This window comes from Atractosteus spatula, chromosome 15 (assembly GCF_055471065.1).
Source record: "Atractosteus spatula isolate fAtrSpa1 chromosome 15, fAtrSpa1.hap1, whole genome shotgun sequence".
NCBI lineage: Eukaryota > Metazoa > Chordata > Actinopteri > Semionotiformes > Lepisosteidae > Atractosteus > Atractosteus spatula.
The window spans coordinates 15,089,826-15,102,549 of NC_142720.1; the positions used below are offsets into that span (position 1 = coordinate 15,089,826).

Sequence of the window (12,724 nt, forward strand, 5' to 3'; positions counted from 1 at the left end):
TGTGGCCAATAGCCAGCAGAAAAACACATTGTGGCATTTCTCCCGCCTGTGCAAGAGAAAAGAGGTGAATTTTGAGTCCCTCACGAATGCTGGTCACGTTACAGCCCTGGGGGAAAAGGATCGAGGCAGTGTTCGTACGGTGCCAAATTGCAGATATGGGCAAAAATTAAATTATGCAGATTTGCTTTAGACTGATCTATAGGAGAATATATTTTCAGTATTTTATATGCGTATATATGCATGAGGTATAAACACGTATACATATGTCACACACGCACGCAGCTCTACTCGTTTTAAAGCGGATGTGACAGGTGATTGTGAAATGTGGAGTGACCAAAATGTGACCCCACTTGCTTGCTTTTCAACCACCCCTCCGCTCCCCTCCCATCTCTCTGCACACACTCAGACACACACCCCTCTCTTCTCTCCCCGAGTCGGCTGTAGCCAAGCTGCAGGATCATGTATCCAGGTTTACAAATAAGGTTGGTGCTGCGCGCAGACGTCGGCTGTGACTTCACACCCCTCTTCGCATCTCCTGCCTGGAGGACACCATCGACTACTGCAGGAAAATCTTCTGAAAATGGAAGAAATTATTAGCGCGGAGTGGCTCCAGAAATTGTCACCGAAAGATGCCGCAGGCAAGTGCAATATTTAACGTAGTCGCAATTCTTTTCAATTCGTTATTTTGACTGTGCTTTTATTTTATTTATTTTTTTAAAACGTATCGATTATTTTCTCCATACGCGCTACAACGAAGATTGGGGGAGATTTAATGTCACATCAATTGTTTGCAATTTTCCTCCTCATCCTCCTCCTCTTTAATACGGCGGTCACACGCGCGGATAAAGAATGTGCGCAAAAGCCTTTTACAAAATCTTACTGAAATGTACTTATCTTCTTTTGTAAATTCTGTGTATGGTTTATCTTATGGGAAGTTAAGCTCGAAAATCCTGGGTATGTACAGTATATGAGATATATATATATATGTTACCGCACGCCCATCATCCGCAGAAACGGTGATTACAAATCTATTCCTCTGGTGGTCGGGTGTTGGATTGTTGTGCGGCTGTTCTGCGTTGAGAGTCAAGGGTCGTACGTTTCAAATCGTTTGTGCTGTCTTGCTGTTGTGTCATGTGATGTTACGGTGTTTCTCAAGTGATTAATATCTACGTTAATTAAACCACAGTAGTAACTTTATTTTGAGTGTGAGGGTTTCTATTCAGACACTGAGGTCTAACACATGAACATCGGTTCTTAACATTTCTCCTGTATGTACTTCCTTAAATTGTATTTAATGCAATAAATAATGTATGTCGTTTTATATACAGTTTATATACTTTTCTCAGTATGGTAACCAGCATGTAGCATGTAGAGTAGTTAGAAGTTCAGTTTTGGCATTCAGAGATTACAGGATATCGTTTTAGGGAGACGTTCATGAACATCTCAATGGTTTAAAAACAAAATTTGCATTGATATTTACAGCTCTTGTCCTTATTAAAGATTTCAATGCTCATTTTCCAAAATATTTTTGCAGTTTGATCATTTTCATCATTCTTTCTGCGTTTGCTTTAAGATGTCTTGGCTTCCCAGTTCTTTTCATGCATTAATATATCCTGTTTACCTTTGCCTTACCTGATGTAATTAATGTAAGACAAAGTGGAGATGTATTTCAATGTTAATTAGGTTAATAGGATCTAATTACGCCTGCCACCATAGAATCCAAAATATTTTCTGTGTTTATTTCCTTTATACTATCAGGAGGAAAATGTACTACTGTTTTATTTCTGCAGGTGCACCTAACTGATGCCGGAGTAGCAACAGTCTACTGTTGTCTCTAAAGCACTCATGGGAAGTACGTCTATTTTGTGATACAGACCTCCACGAAGATGAACATCAGTACCCCCAGCATGCAGCTGGCTGAAGAGAGCCTGCAGGAGACCTACAATGGAACAGGAAACCTGCTTTTGCCTAGTGGGGCTCTAATCCACACTGCTACTCTAGTTACCTGCTCGTTCCTGTTGGTCATCATATTCTGTCTTGGCTCCTATGGTAACCTGGTAGTCTTTTTGTCTTTCTTTGATCCAGCTTTCAGGAAGTTCAGGACGAACTTTGACTTCATGATTCTGAATCTGTCGTTCTGTGATCTCTTCATCTGCTGCGTCACGGCACCCATGTTCGCCTTTGTGCTGTTCCTTGACTCAGGCAGTGGCGTGTCTAAAGAGTTCTGCTTCACCTTCCACTTGACTAGTTCAGGCTTCATCATTATGTCCCTCAAGACAGTAGCTGTGATTGCTTTGCACCGGCTCCGCATGGTCTTAGGGCAGCAGCCTAACCGCACTGCCTCCTTCCCCTGTACACTGATGCTCACTGTCTTGCTGTGGACCACCAGCTTCACCTTGGCCACCCTGGTCACCTTGCGTACATACCCCTGGAAATCTAGGGTCTGCCTGCCTCACTTTGGGCTCATTGGTGGTGATGGAAAGATAATCTTGTACTTATATCTGGTGGACTTTGCCTTCTGCGTGGGAATTGTATCTGTGTCCTATGTGATGATCGCTCAGGCACTGCGGAAGAATGCCCAAGTGAGGAAATGCCCCATCATCACCGTTGATGCCTCTCGGCCGCAGCCTCTTATTGCTACAGGCTTCGAGGGAATGCAATGCACTGTCCCTGCTCTCTATCGCAACCAGACGTACAACAAGCTTCAGCATGTGCAAACTCACCCATACACCAAAAAAATGAGTCAGACTGGCACTGGTGGGACCAAGTTCCAGCTGGTATCTTCAGTTAATCTGGCCACAGCAAAGGATTCGAAAGCAGTGGTGACCTGCGTGGTCATTGTGCTGTCCGTCTTGCTCTGCTGTCTTCCTATGGGCATCTCCCTGGTGCAGGATGTGCTCTCTCCAGAGAGCAGCTTCATCCTCTACCAGTTTGAGCTCTGTGGGTTCACACTAATATTCCTCAAATCTGGGATTAATCCTTTCATTTACTCCCGGAACAGCGCAGGCCTGCGTCGCAGGGTGCTGTGGTGTCTGCAGTATGTGGCTCTTGGCTTCTTGTGTTGCAAACAGAAGACTCGTCTGCGTGCGATGGGCAAGGGCAGCCTTGAAGTCAACAGGAACAAGTCATCCCACCATGAAACAAACTCTGCCTACATGCTCTCCCCTAAGCACCAGAGAAAGCTAGTTGACCAGGCCTGTGGGCCCAGCCACTCCAGGGACAGCATACTGAGTCCCAAGGCAACAGGTGGCCACCAGCCCCATGCCCAAAGCAGTTCCACGCCCATCAACACCCGTATTGAGCCTTACTACAGCATTTACAACAGTAGTCCTTCCCAGGAAATCAGCTCACCTAATAGCTTGCAGCCTGTCAACTCTACCTTTGGCTTTGCCAAGTCCTATGTAGCCATGCACTATCACACACGCAAAGACATGCTGCAGGACTATGAGAGCACCTCTGCACGACAGATTCCTATGCCCTCTGTGTGAGACCTGGAGAGATGAGGCTTTCATGCAGGGCTTGATTCCTCTAAACTTTTCCATATGGCTTTGAACTCTGAATGAATGTATCTTCATGTCATCATTACTGTATGGTTTGGTGCCCCTTTATGAAACTTAATCTCTTAACAAGAACCCAAAGTATTATTCACATGTTATGACAGTAAGACTGCCAGAATTCTATTTTTACATTGATATTGCATTTTGCATATTGTAATATTGAGATTCTATTGTCTTTTATCCCATAAAAAAGATTGTATCGTTGAGTCTCATACATTTTCTATTAACTAATTAAATGTATTACAAGTGCATTTCCTCTTAAATTTTGAAAATCTGTCCTTTTTACAACAAAACTACAGCAAAGGGCTTTTCTAAAAACATACTCTAAGAAACTGGCTAAGGTGATGTATTTTATTGCAAACCAAAAAGAAGTAACATACAGTGAAAATCATGGAATTTGACTTGTTGAGAACTCATTTTTTACAGGCAAGATTTACATATTCAGATCTTGAAAATTACACAACATAACAAGCAGAAGAGTGAAGCTCTACTGATTTACTGCAGTTCTGCTTTGAGGTTTCATTTCAACAGCTTCTTTCAGGAAGTCTAATGCGCTGTACCATAGAAAGAGCTAAGAAAGTAATGAGCTCCCTCTGCTGGATTGCTGCACTAACTTGGGCAGGATGGCTCTGTGGTAAACAGTGTCTTAAGTATTAAAGGTACAGGCATGAAAACACACGCCTACCCTCTTCTACTGTTATCCTCTTGAAGAGAGCTTTTCTGAAACAGGACTCAGAAACTGTAGACATTAAAGGGTTTAGCCCTTATTGACTCCAGAGTGTTTTGTAACAGTAAAATACTGCCTCCCTAAACCAGGTAGTATTGTTATGAAAATGTCTACATAGTTTTAGACTTTCCTCCTGAAGCATTCCTTAACAGAAAAAAAATCAATCATTTTCAAACTTTAAATAACAAGCACAGGTAATTAACAATTCATTCACCCACAGTTTTAACAATAATCCTCAATTTAATCACACCTTTCCTCAGAAATAAAAGCCTTTTTAAATTTTATTTACACTCATATATACAGTACACACACACAATTTTGCCAAAGCAAGTGCACAGTCTTCTTCTGTCCCCCAGGGGAGGGTACTGCTGTCCTGAGGTTGGTGTTCTGGTTGACAAAGCTCGGGCCCTTGGGGGGACCTGTCCCCCTTGATCCATCTTCATAGCGACCCACGCAGGCCATCCGTCTGGATCACTCCTATTGTGTCCCTTGCAGTACAGGCTAGCTTGGAATGGAAAGCAGCCCATTCTCATCTGCTGTGTCCAGAATCTTGCAGATAACGGGTGATTCCACCTGATTGAGCACAAAAAACAAAAGCTTATGATAATGCCACGACTAGATGCCACAGCCTGCATGACTTTCGATAATATAAAAAAAAGGGTAGTTTTGATATCTTTTTTTAAAACGATCAGAGCTTTTTGTCATTGCTTTAGTCATAAAAAAAGGTTATCAAATGTTTTTTCAGAAATTCTCAGTAGTATCGAAAGGCAGAAAAATTGAAAACGGCACTGGATTTTTTTTAGCATTGTACTTTTGTGTAACCCTGAGTAGCTGTGCTGTTGCTATATTTGAGCACTAGAAGGATCATAATCTCACTCACCCCAAGGATGTACTGGCAGGTCTGCGGCTCCAACATATATACAGTGACAGCATGAGGGGATTCGGACTCCTTGCACCTGTTGCATTCAAACAGGAGGTTGGGGGGAATGTCACTTAAGTATTCCACAAATACTGTATCTGCTCTCAAGAAAGTAACACAGCATTGAAAGCAAGTACAAGAATTTACTTAGAATCACAGACTGTACCAGTGAGATGGAGGCTTTGGCATATGTTTTGAAGTTTAGTACTTACTTAAGTTTCACGATCACTTGTCTGGGTTTTCCAGTCAGGTCACACACATCCCCATGGCCGTAGAAATGGGAAACCACTCTGTAAGCACAGGTAACAAAAGGGCATGTTTTACAAATCATGCAAATGCAATAAGTCAAGAATGCCAGCAAAACAAGGGAAGGGAAATGCATCATATAATTAATGCAGCTCAAAAGTATATTTTCAAAACAGTTTTGCTATAATTGAGTATGTTTCTAGTTTCTTTTTTGACGAGTTTTAGACAACAATCCGTATTTGTTATTAAGGAAATTAATAAAACAGCAGGGTGAAACGAATGTGATTCTCCAGAATATATCTCAGTTACCACTCTGTTGTTTTGTCCTATGATTACAGTACTGTGACTAGTGCACAATACTGAGCATGTGACACAGGCTGTGGCTAGCCTGCATGTCTTTGCATCACACGGCAACAACTTGTGCGACTGCGAGAGCCCCATTCCAAGGCAAGGCATGAAACAAAGACGGGGCTTTGCACTGCTGCTTTCAGTAGCTTCAAATTCAAAATTTGATTAGTCACATTTTCTCAGCTCCACAGAGACATCTATTCAGTTAGTGTTCCAGACAACAGGAGAGAAAAGGACATACTTTACTTTCGGAACAGCCTCATCCTTCAGCTGGTAGGATCTTGCTATATTCTTTTTCGCCCAATCCAAATGCTCCTCTTTATTCCAGTTCCCCACCACAACAATGTTCTTTCCAGACTCTTTGTCCTAGGAAGTAAAAAAAGACTTAAGTTTTAATTCCGATTCACTGAGTAAATTCATTAAGTGTTTCAGTGAACTATGTAAGCAACACAAATCTAAGAACATCTGCTATTATTTTTACTGGATTCTGAGCATATGTCACATAGATTTAACAATCCAATGACAAAACTATTTGAAACAAATTACACACCTCGTGATACTGGTGCACATGCTTCCCATAACAGAACTCATATTTCCACCATCCGACTCCCTAAAAAAAAAAAAGACAGTTTCAGTGTTATTCTGTCAGTAGCTGTGCTACTCTGTTGCTACATTCATTCATCAAGCCCACTGTATATAACAGCCAGGCCAAAAGGAGTAATTGTTACTAATGTTGAACTATAAATTAACTACCACGACAGTTATGGATAACTACACTAAGTTTCTTGTTAGCTGATCACTGTAGCAGTATTTTCTATATCCTGAGGGTAGACAGATATGCATAATAAGTTTAGACAACATTAATTGTATATAATGAACAGTTTCTGCTGTGCTGTTGGACTATAGATTTTACTGTCAGTTTAGAGAACTGTGTAGCATTATCCACACATCCAGTGTTGGCAAGTGTGGCTATGTATTGTGCTCTTTCAGGTACTTACCCCATGCAGGCAGTAGGAGCCACTGAGGAACTCCTTGATGAGCTGCTCATCGGTTAGCCTGGAGATATGAGTGGTGCCCACTGCCACCTGCGCCTGCCCTCCCACATTGATGGGCTTATGTGTAGAAGAGAAGAGCTCCTCTCTCAGCGAAGAAGCCTCCTCCTCTCGGGGAAGGAAAAGAGACATGGGTTATAAACAATACACCCTATTCATGCAATATCCTTATTCCAGAGCTTGGATAGAAATCATGTGAAATAAACATTGATGTACAAGATAAAAAATGGCCAGGCCGTTATTCTTAAGGATTAAAACATTTTTACTGGTGAGTTAGGTCATTTTCAGTCATTTGTGGTGCAACTAAATATCAGAATCCTATGAAAGAAATCTGGTGCTAAATACATTGCTAAGAGCCAGTCTTGGTAAAGAAACTGTAGGAAGTCCATAGCATCAGGTCTTACTGATTCATTTGCAATCGTGTCACTGGGCTGCAGCATGAAGGAGTCACAAATGAACCGCAGAGTGTAAACAGACTAGGAGGTAATAACCAGCAAAAGTCCCTTACCTCTCTGTCCTGGGTGGAGCTGAAGGGCGGCCTGAGCAGCTCTTCCTGTTCACGGTCCAGCTGGGCGAGGCGCTGGGGCCGAAGAGGGGAGCCTTGCAGGGACTGGCAGAAGATGTCATTGACCGGCGAGGTTTTAAACCTGTGGAAGCAGCACCAAAGCCTTACGAGCACAGGGTAGGTGTACACAGAGAGAGCAGTCTCGATAAAGAGCCATTCTGTCTACTTGCTGAATTTTGCAGATCAGGTGAAAGGCGTTTTTAAGTACTTTGCATGTACATACAGTAGGAAGAACATGCACAGAGCTGTCTGATGTATGTAAAAAAAATCATCGTTACACAGCATGAAGCTCCTCATCAATATAATACGAAAGCAAACAAATCCTATCCTGCACGTGTTAAGAGTCTAGAGAGGCATCTATTGAGAGGTTGTACCTGTACTTGGGGTGGCTGCAGAGCAGGGGTGTCAGCACCACCACCTCATACTCGCAAGTGGTGACTTCAGCAATGGACAGGATCTCGTGCTTGGCCTCCGGGTGGCAGACATACATGATGGTGGTGGACCGCGGCTGGTTCTGCTTCAGAATGCAGGGTGTGCCATTTCCCATCTCCACTGGGTAGTAAGGTGTCAGCTGGCCTTCTATGTTCTTAGTCGGAACCTAAAGAACAAAAAAAAAAAACAACACAAGTTAACAACCTCTTGGAGATAAGATCTTTAAATAGGTGACTAACATTAAACTTACTCCTAAATATGTTTAAGATAAAATGGGCTTATTCTTTAAACACTGGAGATATCACGCAATTTGAAAACAGATTTTACAAAAGCACTGTTGGGATACTAGAAAACAAAAGCAAGAGGCTCCATCTAGAGGATGTTCTTGGCATTACATGTTTTAAACAAAACTTGGTGTTTCAAATTGCAAGCATGATTTGCTCTGCATATATTGCAAATACATTTCTAGAAATGCTTTTAGAAGGTGAAGTGTGAATTTGAGATGACAAAATGGTAAGACACCTCATTTGACAAACGCTACTTTATTATTTCAAATACATTCACAGGCATAGAATACAACTATAAAATTACTCCACTAACCTCCATCTCAGTTTGTTTTTCTGAGTCACTTCCTTCCACTTTCTCGGATTCGGTTCCTGTAGAATAGATATCAGACTCTTTTAATAAAACAACAATAATCATCATATCTGAGTAAAAAGATATAGGCATTACACAATGATCAGAATGCCAAACAATTTCTTTAGATAATATTTAAATTTCGTAAGAAATATTCTCCTACTTGTGTTTTAAAATATGTATGTCAACACAAAGTCAGAAGAGACAATTACACTGCATATTAATACTGAGAAAGGTTTAAATATAAAGGTTCAATCAGATATTTTGTTCAATTTAAAATAATTACTATGACCCATTGCCAAATAAGACTAGGGTTTGTTTCTGGCCCATCAGACAACTTTCACACACCTGACTTACCTGCTGGTGATGGTTCACTCTTTCTAATCATGTTTCCAAGGAAGTACTCCTGGATATTTATTTTCTGCAGCACAAAAAGAAAAGTCATCAATAAACGAGGCCTCTTTCTAATGTTTAATGAACTGTTGTTTTGGTTAACTTCAAAAAGAATGGTGCATTACAGGTAACAGGAGATAATGAACACAGTCTAAAAACAGTACAGTCTAAAAGCTGTGCAGCTTTCGGCTCCAGCTGTGGAGTGGAGAGAGGAGTGGCCCATCTCTAAAGCAGCCTATGGTGTACACCCCTCCACACACTCACCTGCCCAGTCTCCTTCTCTTCATGATATTGTCGCACATGCTTCCCATGACACACTTCATACGTCCAGTAGGACTCAATCTGAAACACAATCCACGAGGGTCTGAGTGAACTGCCACAGAAGACATCAACATCACAGCCGTCCTACAACAAACTGAACAGGCTGATCCATGAACGTAGCGTTAAGATACAGGTTCTGATTTTCGTAAGAGTTAACAAAAAAATCCCCAAATTTTGTAAGGCTCAATTATCTGCTTTTCATGTTACCAGTGTTTCTAGCATTTATAGCTGCGGGGCTAGATGTGATCATCTGGCAGCTGGCAGTGTAGGTTTGTCATGTGTTTTTCTACCTTACTAGTAAAGACAAAAGTCTATACTCTCATACACTCTCACAAAGAACTGTTTTTTTATTCATTAGATGATGACTAAGAAAGGTTACAAATGAGGAGAAAGGAGGCCATGTAGTCCTTTTGGCTCATGAGAAAAAAATCTGAGTATTGAAATACTGTATAGCTTTCAAGAAACTGGATTCCTGTGACAAATGATAAATATCGTTTGGGGCAAAATATCCTAGCACTGTACTGTATATAAGAGGGTTCAGGAAACACCTGGCAATTACTTCTGGCAGAATTCAGTGAAGCAATACCACACAACAACAGAGCGACAGGAAGACTGGTTCCTCTTCTATCTCTCACCCTGTAGGAACAGCTGCTCTGTCTAAAGAGTGGCTCCAGCAGAGCAGCAGGGTTAGGTCCAGTGTAGACTTTGTTTTCATCCTGATTTGGTAGAAAGGACAATATGAAAAAGAACAGTACAGAGAAAGCGATAGAATCGTAAATGGTTAATGCTAGAACCATTACCTTGAATATGCAAAGCAATGCTTGTTTTTAATTTTTGGGAATATGCATTTTTTTTTCAACTCAAATTTGAACTACTGGATATTGAAGTCATCATCTTTATGTTTGTTTTTTAGCACACTGTATCGGAAGCCACAGGTAACTGATATCATTATTCTCCCTTTTGTCATTTAAAATACTATTTGTCTTTTATACAGCTAATAAGAAGAAAAATGTATTTAAAAAAAGCTGTCTGTCAACCCAGACTCACCTCATCTCCACTTGACAAAGATGGTATCATGCATTTATATTTCTCCTTGTCTGTTGTTGTCATGATAATGAAGTCGTCTTCTCTATACAGGGCACCAGAGGTTGGCTGTCAGAGTTGCATGGAAAACAAATCACACTCAAATGAGTAATTCATAAAATAAGGGCTAGAGTACTACTTTTCACAAAATCCCTGTCACTGAGAACACAGTTACGAATCATAAAAGTGAAGTCTGTGATTATTTAAAAATAATTCTTAATTTTAAAACATTAATGACCTACAGCAGAACTGTAGGTCAATGTATTAACAATAATGATTGTCAAAGTAGATGTACTAGGTAAAAATGCTGATTTTGCACACTACTAGAGTTGAGGTAAAGTCTCGCTTTCCTCCTGAACAGTCTTTGAAGACGTCAGGAGTCCCCAGAACTCTTTCTAAAAACCCCAGAGGAAAAACAGAGGATCTCACATTTTGAGTGAACAGGTTATGAACAAGAAGCAGCAAAACTTGTAGCTTTAATGAACACTTCACATTACATATAAAAAGACACAGATGATTCTTAATCTCTAGTGCAGGAAATGGCAATCCTGATCCTGGAGAGCCAGCATGCAGATCAGTCCTTAATGACTTAAACCAGTCCATTACTGGTTTAATGAGACCAATTTAAAAATGATGTCAGTGCTTTGAAGAGGTCTAGAGAACCAGTAGACACACTGGCCTCCCAGGATGGGGATTGCACTTCCCTGGACTAATGTGTAAGTCAGAATTCTGCTTTCTAGTTTACACAAATAGTGTACATTTTGAGTGTACATCTCTCACTACTTAGAGATTTGAAGAAAATCTGTTACAAATATATTGCAAAAAGTCAATCTCACAGTAGGTCCAGAATACCTAAACAATGATTTTTTTTGGCTTCGGATGCGTTTATTAAATAAGACAAAATAACATTTTAGATGTCTTACATGTCCGGTCTCCCTGCAAGTTCCAGTTTGACACAACTCAAATAATCATTCCGATTATTATTATCATTGGGATCTTTGAGGTTTTACTATGCTATCACATTTATCAACTAATACCATCAGCAGTATACAATCAGATAATCGTGTGCACGACTCAGTCACTATCTTTCACACAAACACCATACAGTACACATACCAGAGAGAACTCGGGTCCGGGCCATCTTATCTTGAACGGGATGTCATCTGTGAAAGTAGGCGACCCCCCCCTGGCCGTCACGGCGGCGCTCCAAACCTCCAGAAGCCCCCACAGAAGCGCCAACTGTTTGCTGCACATCTCCCCGTACTTCATTTTCCTATGAAGGACCGCTATTCCCTCATATGACAGAGATCCTGTTTAATGTATCTTACAGGGGGTTTCAGAATCCGCACCTGGCGACAATTCATTTGTCAACAAGCTGAACAGGAAAAAGAGCGATTGCTTGCCACGTCTTCTTCCGGTACACATTTCTATGAAACATCAACACTTCCGGGTAAAACTTGTTAAAGGGAGTCGTTTTACTAACTGTTTGTCATTGTTTCCGTCCAGTTAACCCACTCGCATCCCAGAGATGAACAGAACCTGTTAATCGGAAATTACAAAGAACAAATTTCTGTTCTTCAGCCCTCTGTGTGAAATGGTGTCTACTGCAGCCAGTTTAAAATGTGCCTCACTATTCTGGCGAAGGTGCCTGAGATGAATTTGCCTATGCGTGTGATTGAGGATTTTGAACACTCGAATGAGCTCTGCTTATAGTCTTCTCTAGTCAGTAATTAAAAGGTTCACTTATTGTAGACATAAACTCCTTTATTCTGCTAATGCAGGAAATTAGTCGTCTCTAGACTGCATCCAATTCCGTGATGAAATATATACAACCATAAGAGATAAACCATTTTCAATGAATCGCGTAATTCTAAAGTTATCACCTAAATAACGATGTACAACACGTTAACTGATAATTGTTGCTGGGCAAGTGGAAGCAACAACCCCAGGAAGGAAACATGTGCAGGACTGGAAGGGCTGCCAGTCCATCGCAGGGCAGACACACAATCCCTCACACCTAGGGCCACTTTTCCCAGAAGTCAAATATCAAAATGTTTTGGACTGTGAAACACCAAGAGGAAAACCACACAAACTTGGAGAAAACATAAAAACTCCATGCAGATAGCACCCAGGTCTGGAATTGAACCCAGAGCTACAATATTGCTAACCACTGCACCACTGTGCCACCCTGTATTCTTCAGCATACCACAAACTGATAAAGCTGTGCTTGAGGTAAAATTAACAGAGCAAATGCCATATATTTGTTGTAAATGAAGAACATGTTCTTAAAGGTCTTCACACGTCATCTGTTATGTCATGGGTTAGTTTTGGTTCAAGTCACAAGATAAGGTCAGTTTATTATGTTTGCATTTCTTTCATAAACACTGTCACTGTGTACTAAAAATGCACCAGCATGTTCGGTGTTATTCAAGTGAGGTTTTTGGT

The 12,724-nt window shown here is 41.0% G+C and overlaps 2 protein-coding genes across 5 annotated transcripts; one reads left to right on the forward strand and one right to left on the reverse strand.

Moving 5' to 3' along the window:
• The first annotated feature begins 404 nt into the window (after positions 1–404).
• Positions 405–3,820, forward strand: gpr75 (G protein-coupled receptor 75). Its single transcript, XM_088933557.1, has 2 exons — positions 405–638; positions 1,791–3,820. The coding sequence occupies exon 2, from the start codon at positions 1,887–1,889 to the stop codon at positions 3,486–3,488; it is 1,602 nt and encodes a 533-aa protein (XP_088789683.1). The 5' UTR covers positions 405–638; positions 1,791–1,886; the 3' UTR covers positions 3,489–3,820.
• A 77-nt stretch (positions 3,821–3,897) lies between these two features.
• erlec1 (endoplasmic reticulum lectin 1) lies at positions 3,898–11,727 on the reverse strand. Of its 4 annotated transcripts, none has more exons than XM_088933561.1 (14): positions 11,396–11,727; positions 10,244–10,348; positions 9,832–9,912; positions 9,140–9,217; positions 8,840–8,903; positions 8,447–8,502; positions 7,789–8,012; positions 7,358–7,496; positions 6,796–6,957; positions 6,348–6,407; positions 6,039–6,163; positions 5,416–5,493; positions 5,165–5,240; positions 3,898–4,857 (listed from the first exon to the last, which is right to left on the reverse strand). In XM_088933561.1, the coding sequence occupies exons 1-14, from the start codon at positions 11,546–11,548 to the stop codon at positions 4,786–4,788; spliced, it is 1,473 nt and encodes a 490-aa protein (XP_088789687.1). In that variant the 5' UTR covers positions 11,549–11,727; the 3' UTR covers positions 3,898–4,785. The 4 variants fall into 4 exon arrangements, with proteins under 4 accessions (XP_088789687.1, XP_088789688.1, XP_088789686.1 ...); XM_088933562.1 differs by having other exon boundaries at positions 6,796–6,954; positions 11,396–11,715; XM_088933560.1 differs by having other exon boundaries at positions 6,796–6,954; positions 8,831–8,903; positions 11,396–11,715.
• Positions 11,728–12,724: the final 997 nt, after the last annotated feature.

Excerpts from the sequence above, each read along its gene's own strand:
- gpr75 (XM_088933557.1), top strand. The coding sequence starts at position 1,887 with ATGAACATCAGTACCCCCAGCATGCAGCTGGCTGAAGAGAGCCTGCAG.
- erlec1 (XM_088933559.1), bottom strand. The coding sequence starts at position 11,548 with ATGAAGTACGGGGAGATGTGCAGCAAACAGTTGGCGCTTCTGTGGGGG. Across the intron at positions 7,497-7,788 it reads TGCAGCCACCCCAAGTACAG|GTTTAAAACCTCGCCGGTCA; the intron begins GTACAACCTCTC and ends CTGCTTCCACAG. Across the intron at positions 6,164-6,347 it reads ATGTGCACCAGTATCACGAG|GACAAAGAGTCTGGAAAGAA; the intron begins GTGTGTAATTTG and ends TTTACTTCCTAG.